Genomic DNA, 19,817 nt, shown 5'->3' on the forward strand with positions numbered 1-19,817 from the left:
TTCATAGCCAAATATAAGAAAATTTGAGTAAAAAAAAATGATATTATTGGATTATAACCTAAAGAATAAAATAAATGTCCATACTGATATTAAAAAATTGAATAAATAAATAGGGGAGAAGATAAGCTCTTCCTTAGAGCAGAATTCCAATGAATAAATATAGAGGAAAAGGGAAATCATTACTAGGCCAACATCACAATTATGGTGGTGGTTGTAAGCAAGAACCATTAATTGGTGCCAAAATTAATGGGGAAAGGTATGATGAGAAACAGGGTATTTGTATAATCTCCAAGTATCTCCCCAACAAGATTACTCATTAATATATTACAAAGGGAAAAATAGTAACTTTACAGTGGAAAACCTGGCAGACACTACCTTAATTATATGATCACAATTAACATTTCAAGTAATAAAACATGCCAACATCAATTTCCCCCTGGTAGGATGCATGGAGAAGCGCACAACATCACTTCAGCGGTATTCTTGCCAAAAATGCACACGTACCTCAATCTTCCCATGAGAAAAGATCCAACTCAAATTGAGTGACATTTACAATGCCGTCATTGGCCTGGATTCTTCAAAAGTGTCAAGGTCATGAAAGACAAAGAGACTGAGGAACTTGTCACAGAGTGAAGGACACTAAGAAAACCCAATAACTAAATGCAATGTGGCATCCTGAATTAGATCCTGGCAAAAGGGACATGGTGTTTTGGGAAACTGGCAAAATTCAAATAAGGTCTGTAGAGTAGTTAATAGTATTATACCAATAGTAATTTCCTGCTTTTCATGATTTTACTACAGTAATATGTTAATATTAGGGGGGTGCTGAGTAAAGTGTATACAGAAACTCTGTACAGTTTTGCAATTTTCCTCTAAGTCTAATATTATCTCAACACAATAAATAAAAATATAGTGTTATGTTTCTTAGCATCTTCTGAAAGTGATAAGTTTTAAAATAGTATCTTTATGAACTTAATGATTGAAACATATTTTATTTGTTTTGATCCATCATAGTTAAAACTGTCCTACCTTTGGCCAGTGGGAACATATTCATTTTGGATCCTTAGTCCTTTTGACATGATCTTTATAGTATTTGACAGCTTCCTTACTTTCTAATATGTAAAGATACTTGCACATTTCACATACCAAACCTGGAATCAGCTATTTCTCCAAGGACTCTGTGTTCATTTTGGTGGGTAATGAATGGTCTTTAAGAGAATATAATGTGGGTGCTATAGTGATAATTTTTACTGTGTTTGTCATTGTCTTGGGGCATTTGCAATGGACAGATGCAGAAAATATTTTTTTTGCTTTGTTTTAAAGGTAAACTATACCATGAATTTATACTGATACTTCCAATTCATATCTAGGACTATGAAATTTCTACTTAACTTCTTTTATCTTACAATCTGTATATTCTTTTAACTATGTTAAAAATCTTGCTTCTCAATGGTACCAACATAATTACTCATTTGACATACACACAACAGTCTCAGAATATCAATTCCAATATTATCACCAACAGAATAATTGCTGAGAAGAAATATATGTATGTATGCAAATTTGCATTTAGTTTTGTCCTTAAGGTATATTGTACTGAGGATGTACGGTCAAATTACTTGTTTTAAAGTCACTTGGAATAGTTTCTCTTCTGTTGGTTATCCCACCAACAGGATACATAGTTAAATTCATTTGTTTCATTTTTCTTTTGTTTTTTAGAGACATATTATAATTGAAATTTTTTGTTTTATGACTATGTAAAATATTTACTGGTTCCAGAGTCAAATCTATCAAGAAACACTATATTCAAAGAAATCTAGTTTATATTCACCACCTCTTCAGCACTATTCCCTCACTCTGATTATAGGTGAGAATTTAAAAAAATGTATAGTTTATCTTTCCATTTGGTTTAAATGTAAGCATACATGTGTTCATATGAATCCATAACAAAATGGTAACAGATGTACATGTGGTCTCCGCCTTGCTGTTTGTCACTGAATATCTCAGATTCCTACAGAGTAATATATATATACATATCTTTCCTTCCTCCCTGCAACTACATAATTTCTTATTAGTTTATTCAACCAGCTCCTTACTGATGGACATTTGGGTTGACTTTGGTCTTTGGCTTTACAAATACTGTTAATACAGAGAGTTTTTGTTGGCAGAGCCTCAGGGGAGGAGTCAGGGACTGAGAGTGCTTGGGCATTAGGGTTCATCCCACAAGGTCAGGGATTCACCCTGCACGTCCCAGGATGGGATTCCCATTCTACTGGAACTATAGCCACAAGTGAATCCTGGTTCTTGGCTGCTTGGTAGCAAGAGGTCCTTAAATTGTGTTTTTCATGAACATTAGCATGAGCTGGGCGTTCTTGGTGGTTTTGACAGGCAATCATCCTGAAAAGCAGGTGGAAGAGAAGAGAATATTGTGCTAGACAATGATCAACCCATTAAAAATGCACTTAAACTCTCATATGCCTACTTTTTCTTTGGGAAAGTTTAAGCTAGGGTCCTCTACCTCCTTGCATTTATCACGTCAGACCTATAGTGGGGATAGTAATGTCTTTAGGACATTAGTAATACTGTTTCTGACAAGTCTCTCCCTGTTTCCTGTGCTCAATCTAACTGTTTCTCCTAGTATCATTCCTAAATCAAATTGGCAGATAGCTTCCTTCAGCTCTGACAATAATGATGTAACTCTTTTGGAGTAAACCACAGTGTGATGGTTTTCATCCTCTCTCTCTGACTGCTGCTCCTTAGTCTCATTTTTCTCTGCCTGTCCCTTATAGTTGGTGTTCCCCAAGGGTCTATTCTCAGCCTTCTTCTCAGTAACCTTTTTTGGATACTTGATCTTTCAAAGGATGCAATGAAAGCTATGGATTTACTCTTTTCTCAAAAAATGTATATTTACACCTATACTCAAAATTGTGCGTATCATTTCTAGGGGTTCATGGACACTCCTCCATGTGCACAAGTCCAAAGACATCTGCTCTCACACACTCTGAGCTTCTTCGTTTGTCATCAAATCACCAATGACTCCCAAATCATATCTCATGCCCGGACCTCTCTCCTGCTCCTCAACTGATCCTAGGTCATCCTGACAGATCTGTAGACCTATAGGACATGTCTGCAGCTGAGGTTGCCCTCTCCCTCCCACGGGTCCACTCCTCCACCCATGTCTCAATGGGTGGTTTCATCATCTGGTTTGCTGACCAAGCCACAACCCAGAAGACAACTTGATTTCTTCCCTATCATTCTCCACATCTAATCAATGACTCTTAAATTGGAGCAAGACCCATTTATTTCCCCCCTGCCAAAAGCGTAGTTCAGGCCAGCATCATCTCTCACCTGGATGGCTCTAGCAGCTTCCTAACTGGTCTCCTGTTCTCTTGAACACACCTCTCCCCACCTGGGTATCTGCCATTACTGGGCAGCTAGTGAGAGCTCTCTAAATTGCAGTCTGATCATATCACTTCCTTGTTAATAAACTCTTCAAAAGCATCATTGTCCCCTCGACAGGCCTTAACATGACAAAAAAGGCCTCATTGCTTGCTCACTGGGGTTTCCAACTTCTTTATCTAATTTTATCCAGGATCTCTGTGCTGATGGGAGCCAAGGTGAGATTTGATATAAAAGTTTATTTTGTAAACGTCTCATAAACCATCCAAGCAGGTCCAAAGATCACCAAATAGAACAGGGCTGAACCTGGGTAATGGGGCCAGGTCACAAACATTTTCTGAGCAGCTACTATATACAAGGAAGTCACTACAGGGGATGCAGAGATGAGTAAGACCAACTTCTGCCTCCAAGGGCCTTACAGTCCATAAAGGAGATAAGGGGTGGACAAAAGAGGCGAGTTCCAAATAACTATTTGAGAAAACAAACACATAGGTGTCTACCATGTGGCAGGCATCCTAACACAAGATAAAATGCAATTAAATGTGAGAAGAAGAAAGAGAAAGTGCCATGGGTTGTAAGGGGAGAAATGACTTCCAGTTGAGGTAGGTTAGCAAAGTCTTTCTGGAAAAGACATGCTTGAGGACCAGAAGGGAAGGCGGGGTATGGACATGAAAGAGGGTTCAGGGCCTGGAAGCGCCTCCAGGCAGAAGGAACTACAGGGAGCCTAGGTATGGGTGCGCCCTTTGAAGGTAACTGTGGCCTGGGGCGTCCTGCTCCCACCCCAGCTCCTGCCTCCACACAGTGAGGAGGCTTCTGGAAGCTGAGGATGGCACTGCTGTCATCCCTCTAGCTTCTCACAGCGAAACCCTGCAGGGGCTCTGAGGTGTGATGGACCGTACCACCCAGTACAGCTGTTGTCCATTTCACAGATGGGAAGAGTGGAGTTCAGAGGCATTCAATTAACATGTCCAAATATTGTATTTTCTTCATACTAGGTAAAAATGTTAAGGAATAGAGAAACGCACAAAATTAGTTTTCTTCCCTTTGGAAGCAGAGTTATTTGGTATGGGAGTTCAGAAGAATAAGGAGTCCCTTTAAGCTTAGATGTAAGGTGGTAGTCAAGAAAGGCTTCTTGGGCCGGGCGTGGTGGCTCACGCCTGTAATCCTAGCTCTCTGGGAGGCCGAGGCGGGCAGATTGCTCAAGGTCAGGAGTTCAAAACCAGCCTGAGCAAGAGCAAGACCCCGTCTCTACTATAAAATAGAAAGAAATTAATTGGCCAACTGATATGTATATAAAAAATTAGCCGGGCATGGTGGCGCATGCCTGTAGTCCCAGCTACTCGGGAGGCTGAGGCAGGAGGATTGCTTGAGCCCAGGAGTTTGAGGTTGCTGTGAGCTAGCCTGACGCCATGGCAGTCACTCTAGCCTGGGCAACAAAGCGAGACTCTGTCTCAAAAAAAAAAAAAAAAAAAAAAAAGAAAGGCTTCTTGGAGGAGGTGTGAGTGGAGCAGAGCCCTACAGTGTGGGGGGTTGTAGGATTTGTAGAGGTCAGGAGGCAGAGGGGGAAACTCCAGGTGTGGGCAAAGCTCAAGTCATGCTCAAGGGACAGCGAGGACTCCAGATGGGGCCTGGAAGGGGGGACAGTGAGGCTGGTCTGTGGAAATAAGGCTGGGGGGTAAGCGGGGGCAGGACATTGACCCCAAATAATTGACTCTCTCTCCTCCTCTGTACTTGCTCTGTGTCCCCCAGGACCAGCTGCTCTTCTGCGACGACTGTGACCGCGGCTATCACATGTACTGTTTAAACCCCCCAGTGGCTGAGCCCCCAGAAGGTAATGACGTGAGGTCAGCCCTAACAACGGCAGCAGCTACTACCACTGCCACTACTGGGCCCTCACTGTGGCGCAGGCCTCGTGCTAATGGCTTTACATGTCTTGTCCCATTTAATCACCACAGCCCTGAGGTAGGTATGACTACTACCATTTCACAGATGAGGAAACTGAGGCACAGCTGAACCAGCTGGAATTTCAACTTGAGGGCCGAGGAGATGTTTCGCAGACACGTAGCTGAGATGGCAGGGCAGGTGGGGAGGGCCTGACGGCAGGGGCAGGGGGAGGGTCCCTACAGCCGGTCACAGGATCGCCCCTGAGCACACACTTCCTGTGGGGCAACAGACTGCAGCTCGAGTTCAGGACGGGGACTTGGCCTGTGAGCTGTGAGCATCAGAAGAGAACAGGGTTTCCAAGCAGTTAGGGCCGCTGGGGTTGGGAGAGGGGCTGCTACTCACGCCGTCTCCTTTCTTGCAGGAAGCTGGAGCTGCCACTTATGCTGGGAACTGCTCAAAGAGAAAGCCTCAGCCTTCGGCTGCCAGGCCTAGGCCCCCAGGTCACAGGATGTGACTGGCTGCTGGGGAGGCGGGAAGCGGAGCCCAGTTCAAACCAGATCACGCCCTCCTCCCACATGGCCCGACAGGCCAACTGTAAGGAAAAGCAACATCCCGGTGGGGCACGGCACGCGGCGCCGAGGGGGCGAGGGACCTGCTCACCTGCCCCCACCTATGGTACTTCAGCCAGCACCCCCTCGTTTCCACCAGAAGGACCTTGCACTGTTGCGGAACACCCCGCCCCAGCCCGTGGACCCCTCTCACCTTCACCCTGGCGCTACGGCCCCCTCGCCGGTCCCCATTTTAAGGGAAGCCATTTTGTGATCACTCATCCACCATTCGTGTATAGTTTGGTGTTTTTTTTTTTTTTTTTTTTTTTTTTATCTATCGTGTTCCAAGAAATCTTCACGCAGCCTCCTCCCTACTGCCGGCTTGGGCTCCGCGTCCTGAACTCTCTCCAGAGGAACAGAGGGCTGCTGCTGAGAAGCCGCGGTTTAGTGCGAGCCTCACCAGAAACTTTACACTTGGAGCCTTGACGCCCCCTTCCTGTTCCCAGGTCGCTGCGGAGAGGAAGAGTTGATTTCTAGAGCCCCAGCAGTGGCCCCCACAGCCAGGATGGTCTCGATCCACTGTGCTAGGTGACTTAAGGGGGTGGGGAGGGAAGTAGAGGCACTGAGAGTTGGGAGGAAACATTGTGAAAATAATGCTGTGGCCCCGCCATGGCCAGACAGTATTTGTTATCCATCAGGAGAGACTTTGCAAGGGACCAGGCTGGTTCCTTGGCCTTCAGCGCTGGGGCATCCTTGAGGTGAGACAAGCCACAGCCTAAGGACAGAGGAAGGACAGATGCTCAAGACTCTGTCTCCCACCCACCTGGGCCTAGAGGCCTGGGCCAGCTTCCCCAGAACAGGGTGACCCAGGAACCAGGAAGGCGAGCGCAGGCTGCCCAGTCAAGGTTCCCAGCGTGGGGTACAAGGGACCGCGGCTTTGAGAAACGCTTAAGTATTGATGCAAAGCTATGAATTCCTTTTCCCAAGTAATTTCCTCCCTCCACTGTATGTTTGCCATTGTCTCCCGAGCCCCGACTGGAAATATTCGGATGGGAGAGAGATGACTGTTACCCACACAAACAGGGCGATGAGGTTGTGTGTGATCAGGGTGGCGATGATTCGGAACCCTCGGCTGGAGGACCGCTTGTGTCTCCTCATGTCCCCAGTGTGTGCCAGACTCTTTTTGTTTTTTTTTTAAAAAATGTTTCTAGAAGAAAGAGGTGGGGAGGCTCAGCTTCCGAGAACTCTGTGTGTTGGAAGACAGCCCTGCGGGCTGCAGCGGATTGGCTGTCTTTGAATCGCAGCAACAGCACAATCACTGACACATTTCTGGAAAAATCATTTGCCCAAAGGGCAGGTCTCAGTGAGCAGGACCCTCGCGCATGCTTGGCTTCCCTGAAACCGGCTCTGTCTCTGTGGCCCGGCTGCTTGCAACAAAGACCCCGGTTATTTTTAGTTCTTCGGCTCCTGAAGGAGCCCTGGAGACTCCGGCGAGCTGGGCCACTTCTGCCCAGCTGCTGTGTCCGCTCAGCCACTCAGCGGCAGCGTTCGTTCGTCTCCCGGCTAATTGCTGTTGGCCGGTGGCCCCAGGGCAGCCTGGCGTGGAGCCGAGCGGTGTGGGTCTCCCCCACTCTTTGCACGGTGACCTGTGGACCGAGATGGGGGTCACTCTCCTGCAGGGGCCTGAGAGTAACACACATGCATAATGATCTCATTTAAAGGGCCCCTGTCTGGGTGGAATTTTCACCTTTCTCCTAAGATAATTCCTCCCCCCTGCTGGTCGGATGAGCCCATCTAGATTCTGAAAGCCCAGGGAGGGCCGGGGAGGGTGACATCACCTCAGAGGGGTACGCTTCCTCTCCTGACTACTCTGGCTCTCTCTCTCCCCACAAAAACTCTTCCCTCAAAACCCATAGCAGGGTGTCTTTAAAGGCCGGTTATTGGTTTTGTGATTCATTTTAATTTAATTTTAGAAAAAAATTTCCCCAAATATTCCTAAATGCCACAAGGACTTAAAAGTGTAAAAAGCAGATCCGAGACCCCCAATTTTTCTACTCCACTGTAGACAGGCTCTACTACTTGGCAGGTCCTCTTTGGAGCACGTGCAAATCCGTCCCCTGCAGAAGTGGGGACGGGAGGGCAGCCGGTGCCATCTCCAGCCACCGCATCTGCTCTGCCCACAGGAGCCGAGCCGGGTCTGGGTCTCCCAAACCAACACGGGGCACTGGAACTTGCCCGCAGTGGTGGGGTGGCCCGAGATCTGAAGTGACATTAGGAAGGCCCCACAGTTCCCTTCTCAGTTTCATGACTCCCTGCAGAAGGGGCCCAAGCCCTTCATCTTTGGAGGCCTCAGTTTCCCCATCAGGAAAGCAAGGGTAGCAAAACCAGCTGTGGGATGGTGCTGTCAGGGTGCTGTAAGCAGACAAAAGTCTCCAGAGTCACATTTATCACCTGTGTTTTGAAGAAAGGAAGGTGTTGGTAAACTTCAAATTGGTCTCTTCCTTCGAGCCCCAGAGAATGAGCCAGAATCATAGGATGTGTGTGAAGGGTCAGGGTTTTAGTTTCCCCTCTGCCACGGAGTAGCTGTGTGACACTGTGCTAATTACTTAACATCTCTGAACCCCAGTTTGGTGTGCCCACCTGTAAAATGGAGACTGTAACACTTGCCCTGGTGATTCCACAGTGACATTGGGAGTCTTAAAAAACATATGTCACAAAAACCACCACTTCAGAACCGTGCTTGTCTGGGGGAACTGCAGATGCTTTCCCTGCCCACCTTGTGCAGGTGAGCCAAATTAGGTGTCTCCTTGGCATTTTCCTTGGGAGCACAGGGGGTTTCTATTGCATGGGCCAGGCTGCCTGGGGTCAGGGCCACGAGGCCAAACCTGTGACCAAGGAAATGGTGAGTTATGTGGGCTGCGGTGGTAGGTGAGGGATTTACCATGGGTTTGGGGACTTCAGCAGGACTGGCGGTGCATCTTAGAATGGAGCGCTGACTTCCGGAGAGGGCCAGCGTTCACTGCAGGGCAGGTGTGACACTCACTTTATGACCTTGGCTTCAAACCCAGCTCTGGGCAAATAACTTCACCTCCGGGAGCCTCATTCCCCACATCCGTAAGGTGTGGGGGTTGGGGGTGCAGCCTGTCCAGCAAGGTCGTCCCAGGGATCAGAGGTAATGCTGGTGACTGTCCCGGCACGGGCCTGGCATGATGAAGGCCCCCAGTGTGTGGTAGCTATTGCCATTTTGTGCAGAGGCCGATGCTGTTGTCTCCCAGCTCAAATCCCTGCGACGGCCAGGGTACCTTTGCTCTGCTTCCCCTCTAGATGGTGGCTCCAGCAGACCAGAGAGGTGAGGCTGCAGGACCCATGCTCGGAGTTGCAATCCTGTTTCCTGCAGGCATTTCTGAAGCGCTGTTTTTTGGGGGCCGGTAGGAAATCCAGTGTGGGCAACACTGAGGAAATGCAGACAGGGCTCCTGCCCGGAGGTTCGCACTCGGGCTTTCCTGCTGCAGCCGGCTGACTCATCCCATGGCACCTGGGGCAGGAGCCAGCAGGTCCCAGGGCCCCTGCTCCTGTGCTGGCCCAGGGCGAAGGAGGAGCCTGGGCAGGCCGGCAGCAGCTACTTCCCTGTGGTTCAGGCTCAGACGTCTGACTGGAACCAGGGGAGAGCCTGTGGGAGGGCGGGAGGGAGGCCAGATTCCTTCAGAGCTGGGGAAGATAACAGGTTGTGAGGTTGGGGGAGGGTTTGGGTTTCACAGTGATGGTTTCATGATACCCTGGAGAGCTACACTCATGGCGCATTTTTGTCTCTGCACTTTGAATACAGCACGATTCCTTTCAGCCCTCCCCTCACAAAGTTTAGGTATCTTAAGGAAGAAAAATGAGATGAGTGTTACTACTTTTCCTTTGTGTGGTTCAGGAAAGACGACTGGCAACCTCAGGCTTCAGGACTCCGAGAAGAGGGGTTTGCAGTGTCCTCTCTGGGTGCATGTGTGAGAGGGTGGGGGCAGGGCTCCGCAGGTGGCCGGGGTGCCGTGCGGACCCCCTTCCTTGCCCCACAGGCTGGGACGGGAGCAGCCCCCTTCCTCTTCACTGCCCTGCTGCCCACCCTGGGCCTCCTCAGGGAGCCCCGGTGTCACGGCTGTGCCCAAGGGACAAGCTGGTGGCCCGTGCCGGAGCCACCCTCACACCCCACGGAAGATGCCGTGAGTCCCGGGCCTGGCTCCTTTTAGGGGTGGTGCTGTTGTGTCACCTTCAGCAGCTCCCATTTCTGGGGGGTCCTGGGCAGGGAGGGGGGTGAAGAGAAGGGAGGGGAGGGCACTCGGGGAGGGGTGAGGGTCTGCGGCAGAACAAGAAGGGGAAGCCCGACTTCCTTAGGGGGATCCCGGAGCTAAGTGAAGTGTAGTTAGAACCCAGTTTTCCTGAGGCCTGTGATCCTGGACAACAGAATTGTCTAAAAAATAAAAACGTGGAGCCTTTGCCCCGTTCTGGACACCGAGCCAGATCCCCCTTCCTCGAGGCCCCCTGCTGGTTGGTGGGGGAGGGGGCACTTCTGAGGGCAGAGCAGGGGCAGTGCCCCCACCCAGCGGCACTGGGGGGAGGCCGAGGGGGACAGGGATGGCAGCGAAGGTCGAAGGTCACGCCTGCAGCCTTGGGGATCGGAGGCGGGGCAGGGGTAGGACTGACGACTGTCCTCCAGCTGGGAAGTGGAGAGAGGGAGGCCTGGCGGTCCCGCCCCCACCTGGTGAAGTGGATGTTTCCCCCCACACTAGCGTTTTGCCCTTTTTGGAACATTGCTCCTGCCCCCAAAGGATGCTTTTGGTTTTCAGATGGGCCCAATTTCATCTGGATGCCAGGTGGGGAGTGGGGGGATGGTGGGAAGAAGCAGATATTTTAATTTGCCCCAGGCCTGCACGTGTCTTCCGCCCGAATCCCAACTGCCCTGGAGCCTGGGCTCTGTAGCTGTCTGTGCGTGGTCAGGGTCCCGGTGTTGTTTCTGAGCACGCCCAGGGCTCAGAGGCCATGGCCACCAGCCCCAGTGCGGGAACAGCAGGACAGATGGGCCGGTTCAGGGCCTTTGCAGGCTCTTCGGGAGCTGGGAACCCCTAACTAGGGAGGCTGGAGCCCCCCAGGTCTGTGTGAGGGCCGGCTGAGAGGAGGAGAGAGGAAGGGGGAAAGGAAGAGGTGGGTGCTGGCTGTGGGCACCCTGGACGTGGGATGGTGAACGGCCCCTGGGCAGACAAATGGCAGCTTCCTCCCAGCCTCTCCCCCACCCCCAGGGGCCTGGCGTGGTGACACCCACTCCACCGTCCAGCCCAGGCTGCTGGCCTAGAGGCCCAAAGGAAACCTTTAGGAAACTCTGTGGGGGAAGGTCCGGGCCTTGCCGGGTCTGCGTCTCCTGGGTTTCCCGGAAGGAACAGGCAGCTCCTGTGTGAGGGAAGGTTTGGACGTGAGTGGGTTCCCACAGAGGGCTCCTCCGGGTTCCAAGTGAGCCCTGGCTGAGTCCTTGTAGGCGGCAAGAGTCCTGGGGTAACCCCCCAGGGCCCCGCCAGTCTGTGGGGGGTCAGAGGGCACAGGCATGACCTTTTGTCTCCGGTCTGTCCCCCTTCCTCCCTTTCTTTGCTCCAGCGCCAGCCTCAGGTTGTGGGCAGGTGGCCTTGAAGGAGGGACATTCCACAGTCTCCCCCTCATCGGCCCCAGCGAGAAGGGAGTGTTTTGCTGATGGTGACATTTCCCAGGGCAGGCCAGGGGAAGGCAGGGACCAGGACTGGCAGGCAGCCAGCACCCTCTCGGACAGAGATATAATTACTAATAATGACCTCTAGCCCAAGCAGCGAGCGAAAGGGCCCTTCTGGCCGGCTCCAGCCCCGTCTGGCAAATAGGCGCTGCCTTGGTGGGGACGGGAGGGCAGGTAAGGGGGCCCTGCAGGAAACGGGGGTTATAGACTCCCTCAGCTCCACAGCCTCACAGACCTCCTGGCTATGTTCACACTCCTGCATCCTGCTTGGTGGCCTCTCCGCATCTCTATTATTCGTGTCAATAGTATTAATACTGATGGGGAGAACAGGGGTGCTCGTGCACGTGTGCACATGTGCACACACACGCACACTCATGCACACACACCCTGCTTAACGAGCTAAAGGGAAACTCTGATGTTGCTCCAGGCTGAGAGGCAGAGCTGGAGCCGCCAGGCAGGACACGTCTCTCCTGTGGCCTCCTCCAGCCCCCCCTCCCGCTCGCAGGCCCCGGTAGCCACAGGGACTTGCAAAGGGACATAGGTTCTTGGAGAGCCCCTGGCTCCACAGACTCTCTCCATCTCTCCCCTTCACTTGTCTCTGCTTCTCTGAGGGAGATGGTTGGCAATAGTTGGGGACTCAAAAAAAAAAAATCTCAACTCTGCTATCGTAGGGAGGCAGTGATTCTATGGCTGCAATTGGGGTTGTGGTTTTTATTGCGTGGTTTGCCCTTTCATGTCTGTTGCCCACCAAGAACTTCCTCCTCTTCCCATCCTGCCTTCTGCCTTTCCTGCACCCTGCCCCCCGCTTCATGCTGGATGCTAAAGGGGGGAGGGGGGAACCTGTGGCAAAAAGGAAAAAAAGTATACCCCCTGCACTTTTTCAACATGTAGTTGAAGAGGCCTCTATTAGGTACTAGAAAACAAAGGAGGAAATGCTAGCTATGTGAGCGAGAGCGTGAAAATATGGGGCGATTATCTCAGAGCAGAGGAGGTGGGGGGGGCTGGAGAGGGGGGTAGGCCGGCCGGAGTCCTGGCTTACCAATACCTCTGGGCCAAGTGGCGTTTGGGAAGGCAGACCCATCAGGCTTTTGCCATAGATGGCCAATGCTCAGGAAGCATTTGCGCTCCTCTGGCCGGGAAAGGGAAGAGTGTCCATCCTAGTTGTCCACCACTCATCTGCCTGTTTGACCACTCTGGGGGTTTTTCCTCCAAAGGCAAATGAACACATCGCCTGCCTGCCATGTGATTGCGGCCTGCCGGTACTGGCTGAGAACACACTCGGCAGGGCACTGACAGTGTGCGAGCCAATGTGCTGGGTCCTGGAGGGGCTGAAAAATAAGCCACATCCTGGCCCAGCCTTCAGGTTGCTTTTCAGCCATAACCTTAAACTGTCTTAAGGAATCCTGATCGTACGTCCAGTGCTGTGCCGCCAGGGAGGGTGCGTGCATACGTAGGTCTCTCTGTTCAGGAGGCACGTTCGTTGATAGAAGTTGCTCAGGCAATAACTTCCAGCTGTTTCTGCCCTCTGGAGGTTGAGGGGAGGAAAGCACATGACCTCAGCCCTGTTGCTTTGATCTGTTTTCCGAGTACTGCATGACAGCGCAGGAGGAAGGCACCTGGGCTGGAGCGCGTGGGCAGCCGGAGAGCATCTTGCATCTCTGGCTGTGCCTCCTAATGCTGCTTTCCTGTTTCTGGGGTGGGGGGCAGGGGTGCCACTGCCAGGCCTGCTCAGAGGCAGAAAGTGGCCCACACAGTGGTCCCGTCCAGTCCCCAGCAGGGAGAGTTGTGGGTGGGAGGACCGTGGTGGGAGCCTCGTGCCCAGACTGGGCGGACTCCACAGAGGCCCCAGCAGGGTCGCTGCGCCGTGCCCGTGTCTGGCGTGGCTGGTGTGTGTCGGGATGAAGGCCAATGTCAGAGGCATTTTCAGCAAACCTACCATGCCCACCTGTGTCCAGGTGCCCATCAGAACCTAGCTTCACGTTTCCCTACACTCCCAGTTGTCCGTACCGACATCAGGCATAAACCCTTTGTTTCTTCTCTGCTTTTCTCTGAACACGTCGTAGCCAGAGACGTGAAGAAGCAGCTTTGGGCTATTCCCCAAAGAAGTCACACCAAGCTTGCTTTTAAGCAACACGTCTGGGCTTGGGGGAAGGCCTGTATCTGCCCACGTGCGGATGATGGCAGCTTGGAGCTGGCCTGGAGCAGCCTGTAGCTTTTCTGTGGGGGAGGCCCTGGTAGGCGCCTCCAGGTCCCCCTGGAAGGGTGAAGAGGCCCCTCAGGAGGAGACGGCTGCCTCACTGCCCCAAGCAGGAGCTCCGGCCTGCACAGGCTCCACGAGGCCGTGGGGTCCTCCGGGCCAGGGTGGGAGGAGTTGCAGAAGGGGCTGTTTCAGTCCTCACTGCCCTGGCCCAGCTGCCGCACGGGACCGGGATGTCTGGCGGCCTTAGGAAGGTGCTGGCCCTGGATTGCTTTGGAAAGGGAACCCAGAAATGTCCCCCTTGCTGTCTCTACTGACACCTCTGGGATGTGTAGATAAGATGCAAATTTGGGGTCACTTCTTCCAGGCCTGGGCACAAGGGAGGGAAGCCCTTTCAACATTTTACCTCCATCATTCCAACATGCCTTCCTGTCTCTTTTACACCCCCCTCCCCAACTCCTTCTGAAATTCTTAGTCACGAAAGAATGACAGAGAGCGCTGGTCCCCGAGATAGGAACGCCTCCTCCCTCTGCACTCCCGAACCCCTTCCCCCGTGGACCGTGGCCCCAGTGCCCTTTGTCTCTTGCTGACCGGAAACCCTGGAGTTTTTGCCCTGAGCTGCTCGGGTTCTTCAGGCCAGGACTGAGGCTGACACAGCTTTCGTGAGGTCAGAGGAAAGGCTACAGATTGGGGAAGTTGTGTGGGAAGGTCTGAAGGCTAGATCTCCGTGTGGCTCGCTCTGGCCTCTCCAAAGAGCAGCCACAGTAACAAACGAAAGCCCCATCTCCTGCCCCAGCCGCTCTCCTCCCGGTCAGCTGCGCTGTGGTGGTGGTCTCTGTCTGTAGGTGTGTGTGCCACGCCGGTCCTCTGTCCTCTGGGGTGCTCCTCTCCCCGGGGTGTCAAATTCCCGCTCTTGTGTGGCTCCTAACGTGAAGATGTGTCTGCCCTGTCTGAGGCATACGCCGAGGTCTCTCAGTATTTCGTCGTTGGAGATGAGGCTGCGCTGAATCTCCCGCCGTCCTAAGGGGACACGCTGGTTCTGTGACTCCCCAGAGAGCTGGCATACTGTGAAAGTCTCCAGGCGGACCTGCAGGCTGGAAATAGCCCACACCTGGATTTGGACTCTCTGACCTAGGACTTGCCCAGAGGCAGAGACAGCTGCTCTTCACTCAGAAGCCTGGTGGCCTGTAAACCAGAGCCACCTCCCGTCTCCCCCTGCCTCTCCTCTCGAGTTCTGGAAGCAAGGCTTGGGGAGGCCAAGACCTGCAGCCAATGCTATGAAGAGTGGTGTGGGGATGGAGCAGCTTTCATCTTTGGAACCCCCGATATATCCCAGCCCCTCTGTGGACCCCTCGCACTTCCACAAAGACTGAGCCACTAGCCCCCATCCCTTCCTTGCTGTGGTTAGTATCTTGTTCTGTGATTGGTTAGCAGTGTTGACTACCCATGTAGCAAATCTTTTGTCTGAGATTTAGAGAATGTGTACACAAATAAAAGGCTTTAAAAATCTTGGGAACTCTTGGTTACTCTCTCCACCTCCAATCTTTAAAATATCAACTGCAAATGTATAGACACGGTAGAGCCCTTTCCTGCTGGGGTGTGGAGTGGGGCTGTGTTGTAAGAGCATGTGTGTGTGTGAGAGAGAGAGAGAGAGAGAGAACACGCGTACGTGTGCTTCAGGCTCCAGAGAAACGCTAGTGGTTACATGTTTGCAAGGAGACTCCAGGAGCAACAAATTCCAGGTCTCAGTTGCTCCCTGGTGACGGAATTCTGACCCAACATACACTAGCCCCAGGGAAGCCGCAGTCATGGCGGCTCTCGTGGGCACGGCAGGCAGCACAGTCTCCGGCCTCCACCGAGAGCTCCATCTGCAGGAGCGGAGCAGCTCGTTCTCAGGAGACCCCTCTGAGAAGATCCCGGGGCGTCCTGAAGGGAGCCTACTGGAATTTCTGGGGGAGGGGACGCCGATGACTCAGAGATGGCTCCCAGCAGAGGTGGGGAGGCTGGTGGGGACACAGAGACCTCAGGCGCAGGACCCATCTGGAAGCTGGCTGAGTCATGGCTCACTCCCTCTTGGCCGCCTTCCACGAAGGCGGTGAGTTGGCTGCCCTGGGCACAGAGCAAGAGGCATCGCCGAAGACACATGTGCCCTGAGAGTCTCCCGAGTCTGCTTAGCAACGGCCTTAAAGGAGCAGCCTCCGGGTAAGGACTACTGGTCCATGCAGGAATTGGTTTCCTGAGGCTGCAAGTTAAGAGTCAGTCCTCCAAAAATACATTTAAGATAAACAAATTAAGCCTCCACTCCATGCTGGGCACTAGGGATACAGCAGAGAAGACAAGGCCCCGCCCCTCAGGGGCTTACAATGTTGCTGAGGAGGCAGGCACCAACAGGTAATGACACACGGGTGAGGGATGGGGAGCTGGGAGAACACGCATTCCCTGGTCTCATCCAGTCAAGGTGCTTTTAGTTGGCATCTGCTGTACGTTTCGGTAAGACACAGGTGGACGTGGCAGCGGGAGTGCTCCACTGTTCTTCCATGAGTGATTCGCCTGCCTTCAGCCTTTGCTTTTCTAAGTGCAATATGGGGCCGTTATTTTAGCAGAGGTAGCCATTGACTGTTGCTGCAGACGTGGGCCGTTGAGCAGGCTGTTGAGCCATCTCAGCAGAGGGAGTGATGTCCACATCCAGGGGCTGGAGAAGAAAGGCCAGGCCTTCGCCCAGAGTGGTTTCAGGTGACAGCTGGGTTTGCAATGCCGAACTGCTTGTACCAGCAGCTGGTAGCTTGGGCTCACCATGAAGTCCAGGCAGGAGAAGATCACACAGACACCCACAGTCAGACCTTTCATCTGCACAGACGGCTGAGCAAGCGTCCGCTTTCACCCCAGGGAGCCTAGCTTTGCATCCCAGTGTGCTATGGTCTGAATGTTACGTCTCCCAAAATCTACCTGTTGAAACCCCCAGCCCCTAGGTGATGGTATTAAGAGGTGGGGACTTTGGAAGGTGATTAGGTCACAGGGGCAGAGCCCTCATGAATGACAGTGGTGCCTTTAAAAGGAAACCAGAAAGAGACCCCTTCCCCCTTTACCACCTGAGGTTACAGTGAGAAGATGGCCATCTATGAGGAAGTAAGTGGGTCCTCATCAGACACTGAATCTGCCAGCACCTTGAGCTTGGACCTCCCAGCTTCCAGAACTGTGAGAAACAAATTTCTATTGTTTATAAGCCGCCCAATCTATCGAATTTTGTTATAGCAGCCTGAATGGACTATGTCAGTCTTATCCCACTGATTGCTGAGAGGGCTTTGGAGGAGGCAATAGACACACCATGGCGCGGTGGGCCAGGGGACGTTAACTAACACAGACCAGAACCTGATGTTGCTCTGGGGAATCTGAGGGATGGGGAAACTGGAGGGATCCAAATTATGATCCCTCAAACGTGGAGCCGAATGGATCTCCTCTGCGTTTTCCTTAGAAGGCATGGGATGGTGTGCCATGGGGCAGGAGACTAAGAGGAGGAGACCAATGGTATAAGATGATGGTGCCGCCCAGCATCCAGTAGTGGATGGAGTCCGAGGGGTGGGACTGTGATAGGGATGTGACACGTCCTTTCTGCCACCCCTCCCTGAGTTGGCAGAAAGGACGCTGGGAGAGAAGTCAGAAGTTCTCGGTCTTGTATTTTCTATCCAGGTGACTTTTGACTTTACAGATATAGGCACACGTTTCCATGGAGCCAGCCCTGGGCCCAGGTGGGTTTGGGTTAGGAACCAGCCAGACGAAGGTGGACATGCACGCAAATGACATGCCTGCCCTTCAGCCCCAAAGGTGGCCTGAGTCGGAGCCCCACTGGGGCATCTCACAAAGCCTGGCTTCACGCAGCCCCTCAGCATGGTGTGGTCTAACCCCAGACACGACAAAGCCAGAGGTTTGGGTTGTTCTAGAACAATGGTTTTCCTAAGCAGATTCTGTGTCGGGCTAGGATTTTGGGAAAGATTTTGAGGATGCCCAGAGGCCTCAGGGGACAGGGGTGGAAAGAAGTTTCCTGAGCCTCAGCTTTCAACCCAAAGGTTTCAACCCACCGGCATAGCCCTGATTTGATCTGTGCCTATATTGGCAGTTCTGCTGCTTTAAAAAACACAACGATTTGAAACCATCTTTGGGGATAGACAGTGGGAGAGGCACAGGGTGTCCTGGGTTGTGGAGGGTGGTGTGATGACAGGAGGCCACCCTGGGCCATGACCCTCTGCCAGGTACAGATGGACACAGCCCGTTCCCAGGTTCTCCAAGGGGGCCCGGCCTCGAGCCAGGCCTTCTCCCTTAGCTTTCTCTTAAGCAGAGCTGGGGGACACTTGTGTCATCCCCAGGAGGCTCCCCTTTGTCCTGGGCATCCCTGCAGCCTGCAGTGCTTGCTGGCTCACCATGGCGCTCTGCCGTCACGTGTGCGCCATACGTCCCAGCCGTGTTTTGAACCATCAGCGCTTTAGCAGGGCCAGAACAACAGTGCGTCCCCAAGGCGGGTGGGTTAGGAATGTTCGGGCTAAACTTCAGGTAATTAGCATTGTTAATGCTCGTTCTGTGATATCACAGCTGTGAGCCTCATTAAAGCGTTCTCCAGGGGAAGCGCGAGATCCAGGTGTCAGCTCCGCTCTGCGCGCAGGCGCCCGCCCGCCACCTCCAAGCCTCCCGCGGCAGCCCGGCTCGTCCCATCCTCCCCCTGCTCCGGCTCCCTGTCTGCTGGCATCTGGGCCGGGCCTGCTTCCCTCAGCTGGGATTTGCTCCTTCCACCCCCTTCTCCGGTGTGGAAAGCTCTGTCTCCCCTTTCCCCGAAGAGAAACGTGCCCACAGTGGGGAGCACAATGGCTGCCGCTGGCTCAGCTCTGAGAGAAAGGGTTTCTGCCCTGGGCAGGGAACCCGAGCCTGCCCTCTGCAGTGCTGGGCATTTTATTCCGGGCTGTACCCTCCTTTGCCTCCCAGAAATCCCAAGACCCAGGCCCCCACCTCCTGGCTGGATTTCCTGGGCTCGACTGGCATCTGCTGCGGCGGCCCCTCCTTGGAAAGAAACCTGAGTCCCTCCGGCTTTAATTTCTGGGATTCCTGATTCCTGGGAGGGGAGGCAGGGGACTGACTATTTGCCAAACAGAGAAATATGAAACGCTCTTCAACCCCCTTGAAACCTTGAGGAAAATAATGCCAGCCCCTCCAGGGCCTAAACACAGGCTCAACCCAAAACAGAGAGGGAAAACACAATTCCAGAGAGCCTCCCCGGGGGGTACGGGGAGCTGGGGAGGTCCTGACGGGGGCCCAGAACCTTGGTTGTCTCCCCTTTCTGCCTCCCTCAAACCCCTGGGTCCTCCGTGTCCACTGAGATGCTCAGGGGGTCATCCAAGTCCTTTTCCTGAACACAACTTGACTGTCTCATGTGCCTGTAGACATGGAGGATACACAGAGCTCGGTGTCAACATCAGAACCCCCCAGTGGAAGCCATGGGCCAACCGAAGGTTCTAGCACATGCACTGGTGGATTTACTTCTGGACAGAACCACAGATATGTGGTTCCATAGGTACCAGGAAAGGAGATGGCATACAGAAGAGCGTTCTGGCTAGATGCATCGCAGCAGAACCCTGAAGGATGTGTAGGATTTGACAGCAGTAACCTGGGGATGGGCTTTCCAAGTGGAGAGGGCAATTTGAGCAAAGGCCCCCTTTATTCTAGGGATGCTGGTCTGAGCTGGTCTGGGACCTGTGTCCTGGACACTGGGACGCAGCTGCATCCCAGATCTAGGGCAGACTCTCCCATGGAGCCCTTGTTGCCACATGACCACACAGGGAGCTGATTTTTGAAGCCGAGAGCTAATGTCAGGGGCTCAGAGTTTTTAACCTGTGAGAGATGAGCCTGAGATCTTCCAGCTTCTCTCCTGCCACTCTGATGTGTGCGCTTGGAACCTGTCAAACTATAAACTGTGTCTCTCTCCACCCTCTATGCATCTTCCGGAAAGACAGCTCCTTGAGCTCTTCTCAGCTCCTTGAACCTTCGTTGGAATCCCTTTTACATCTTC

At 52.6% G+C, this 19,817-nt stretch overlaps 1 protein-coding gene across 2 annotated transcripts in view; it reads left to right on the forward strand.

Annotated features, from left to right (window-relative positions):
- DPF3 (double PHD fingers 3) overlaps positions 1-9,467 on the forward strand; it is a 244,396-nt gene extending 234,929 nt beyond the window's left edge. Inside the window, exons 10-11 of one of the 2 annotated variants that reach the window (XM_012741063.3) lie at positions 5,149-5,230; positions 5,705-9,466. In XM_012741063.3, the coding sequence (XP_012596517.1) occupies positions 5,149-5,230; positions 5,705-5,775 (153 nt within the window). In that variant the 3' untranslated portion in view covers positions 5,776-9,466. Of the gene's footprint in view, positions 1-5,148; positions 5,231-5,704 lie in introns of both variants that reach the window. The other variant, XM_076003887.1, reaches the window with a different exon arrangement.
- Positions 9,468-19,817: the final 10,350 nt, after the last annotated feature.

The sequence above is a fragment of the Microcebus murinus genome, chromosome 6 (genome assembly GCF_040939455.1).
Source record: "Microcebus murinus isolate Inina chromosome 6, M.murinus_Inina_mat1.0, whole genome shotgun sequence".
Classification (NCBI taxonomy): domain Eukaryota; kingdom Metazoa; phylum Chordata; class Mammalia; order Primates; family Cheirogaleidae; genus Microcebus; species Microcebus murinus.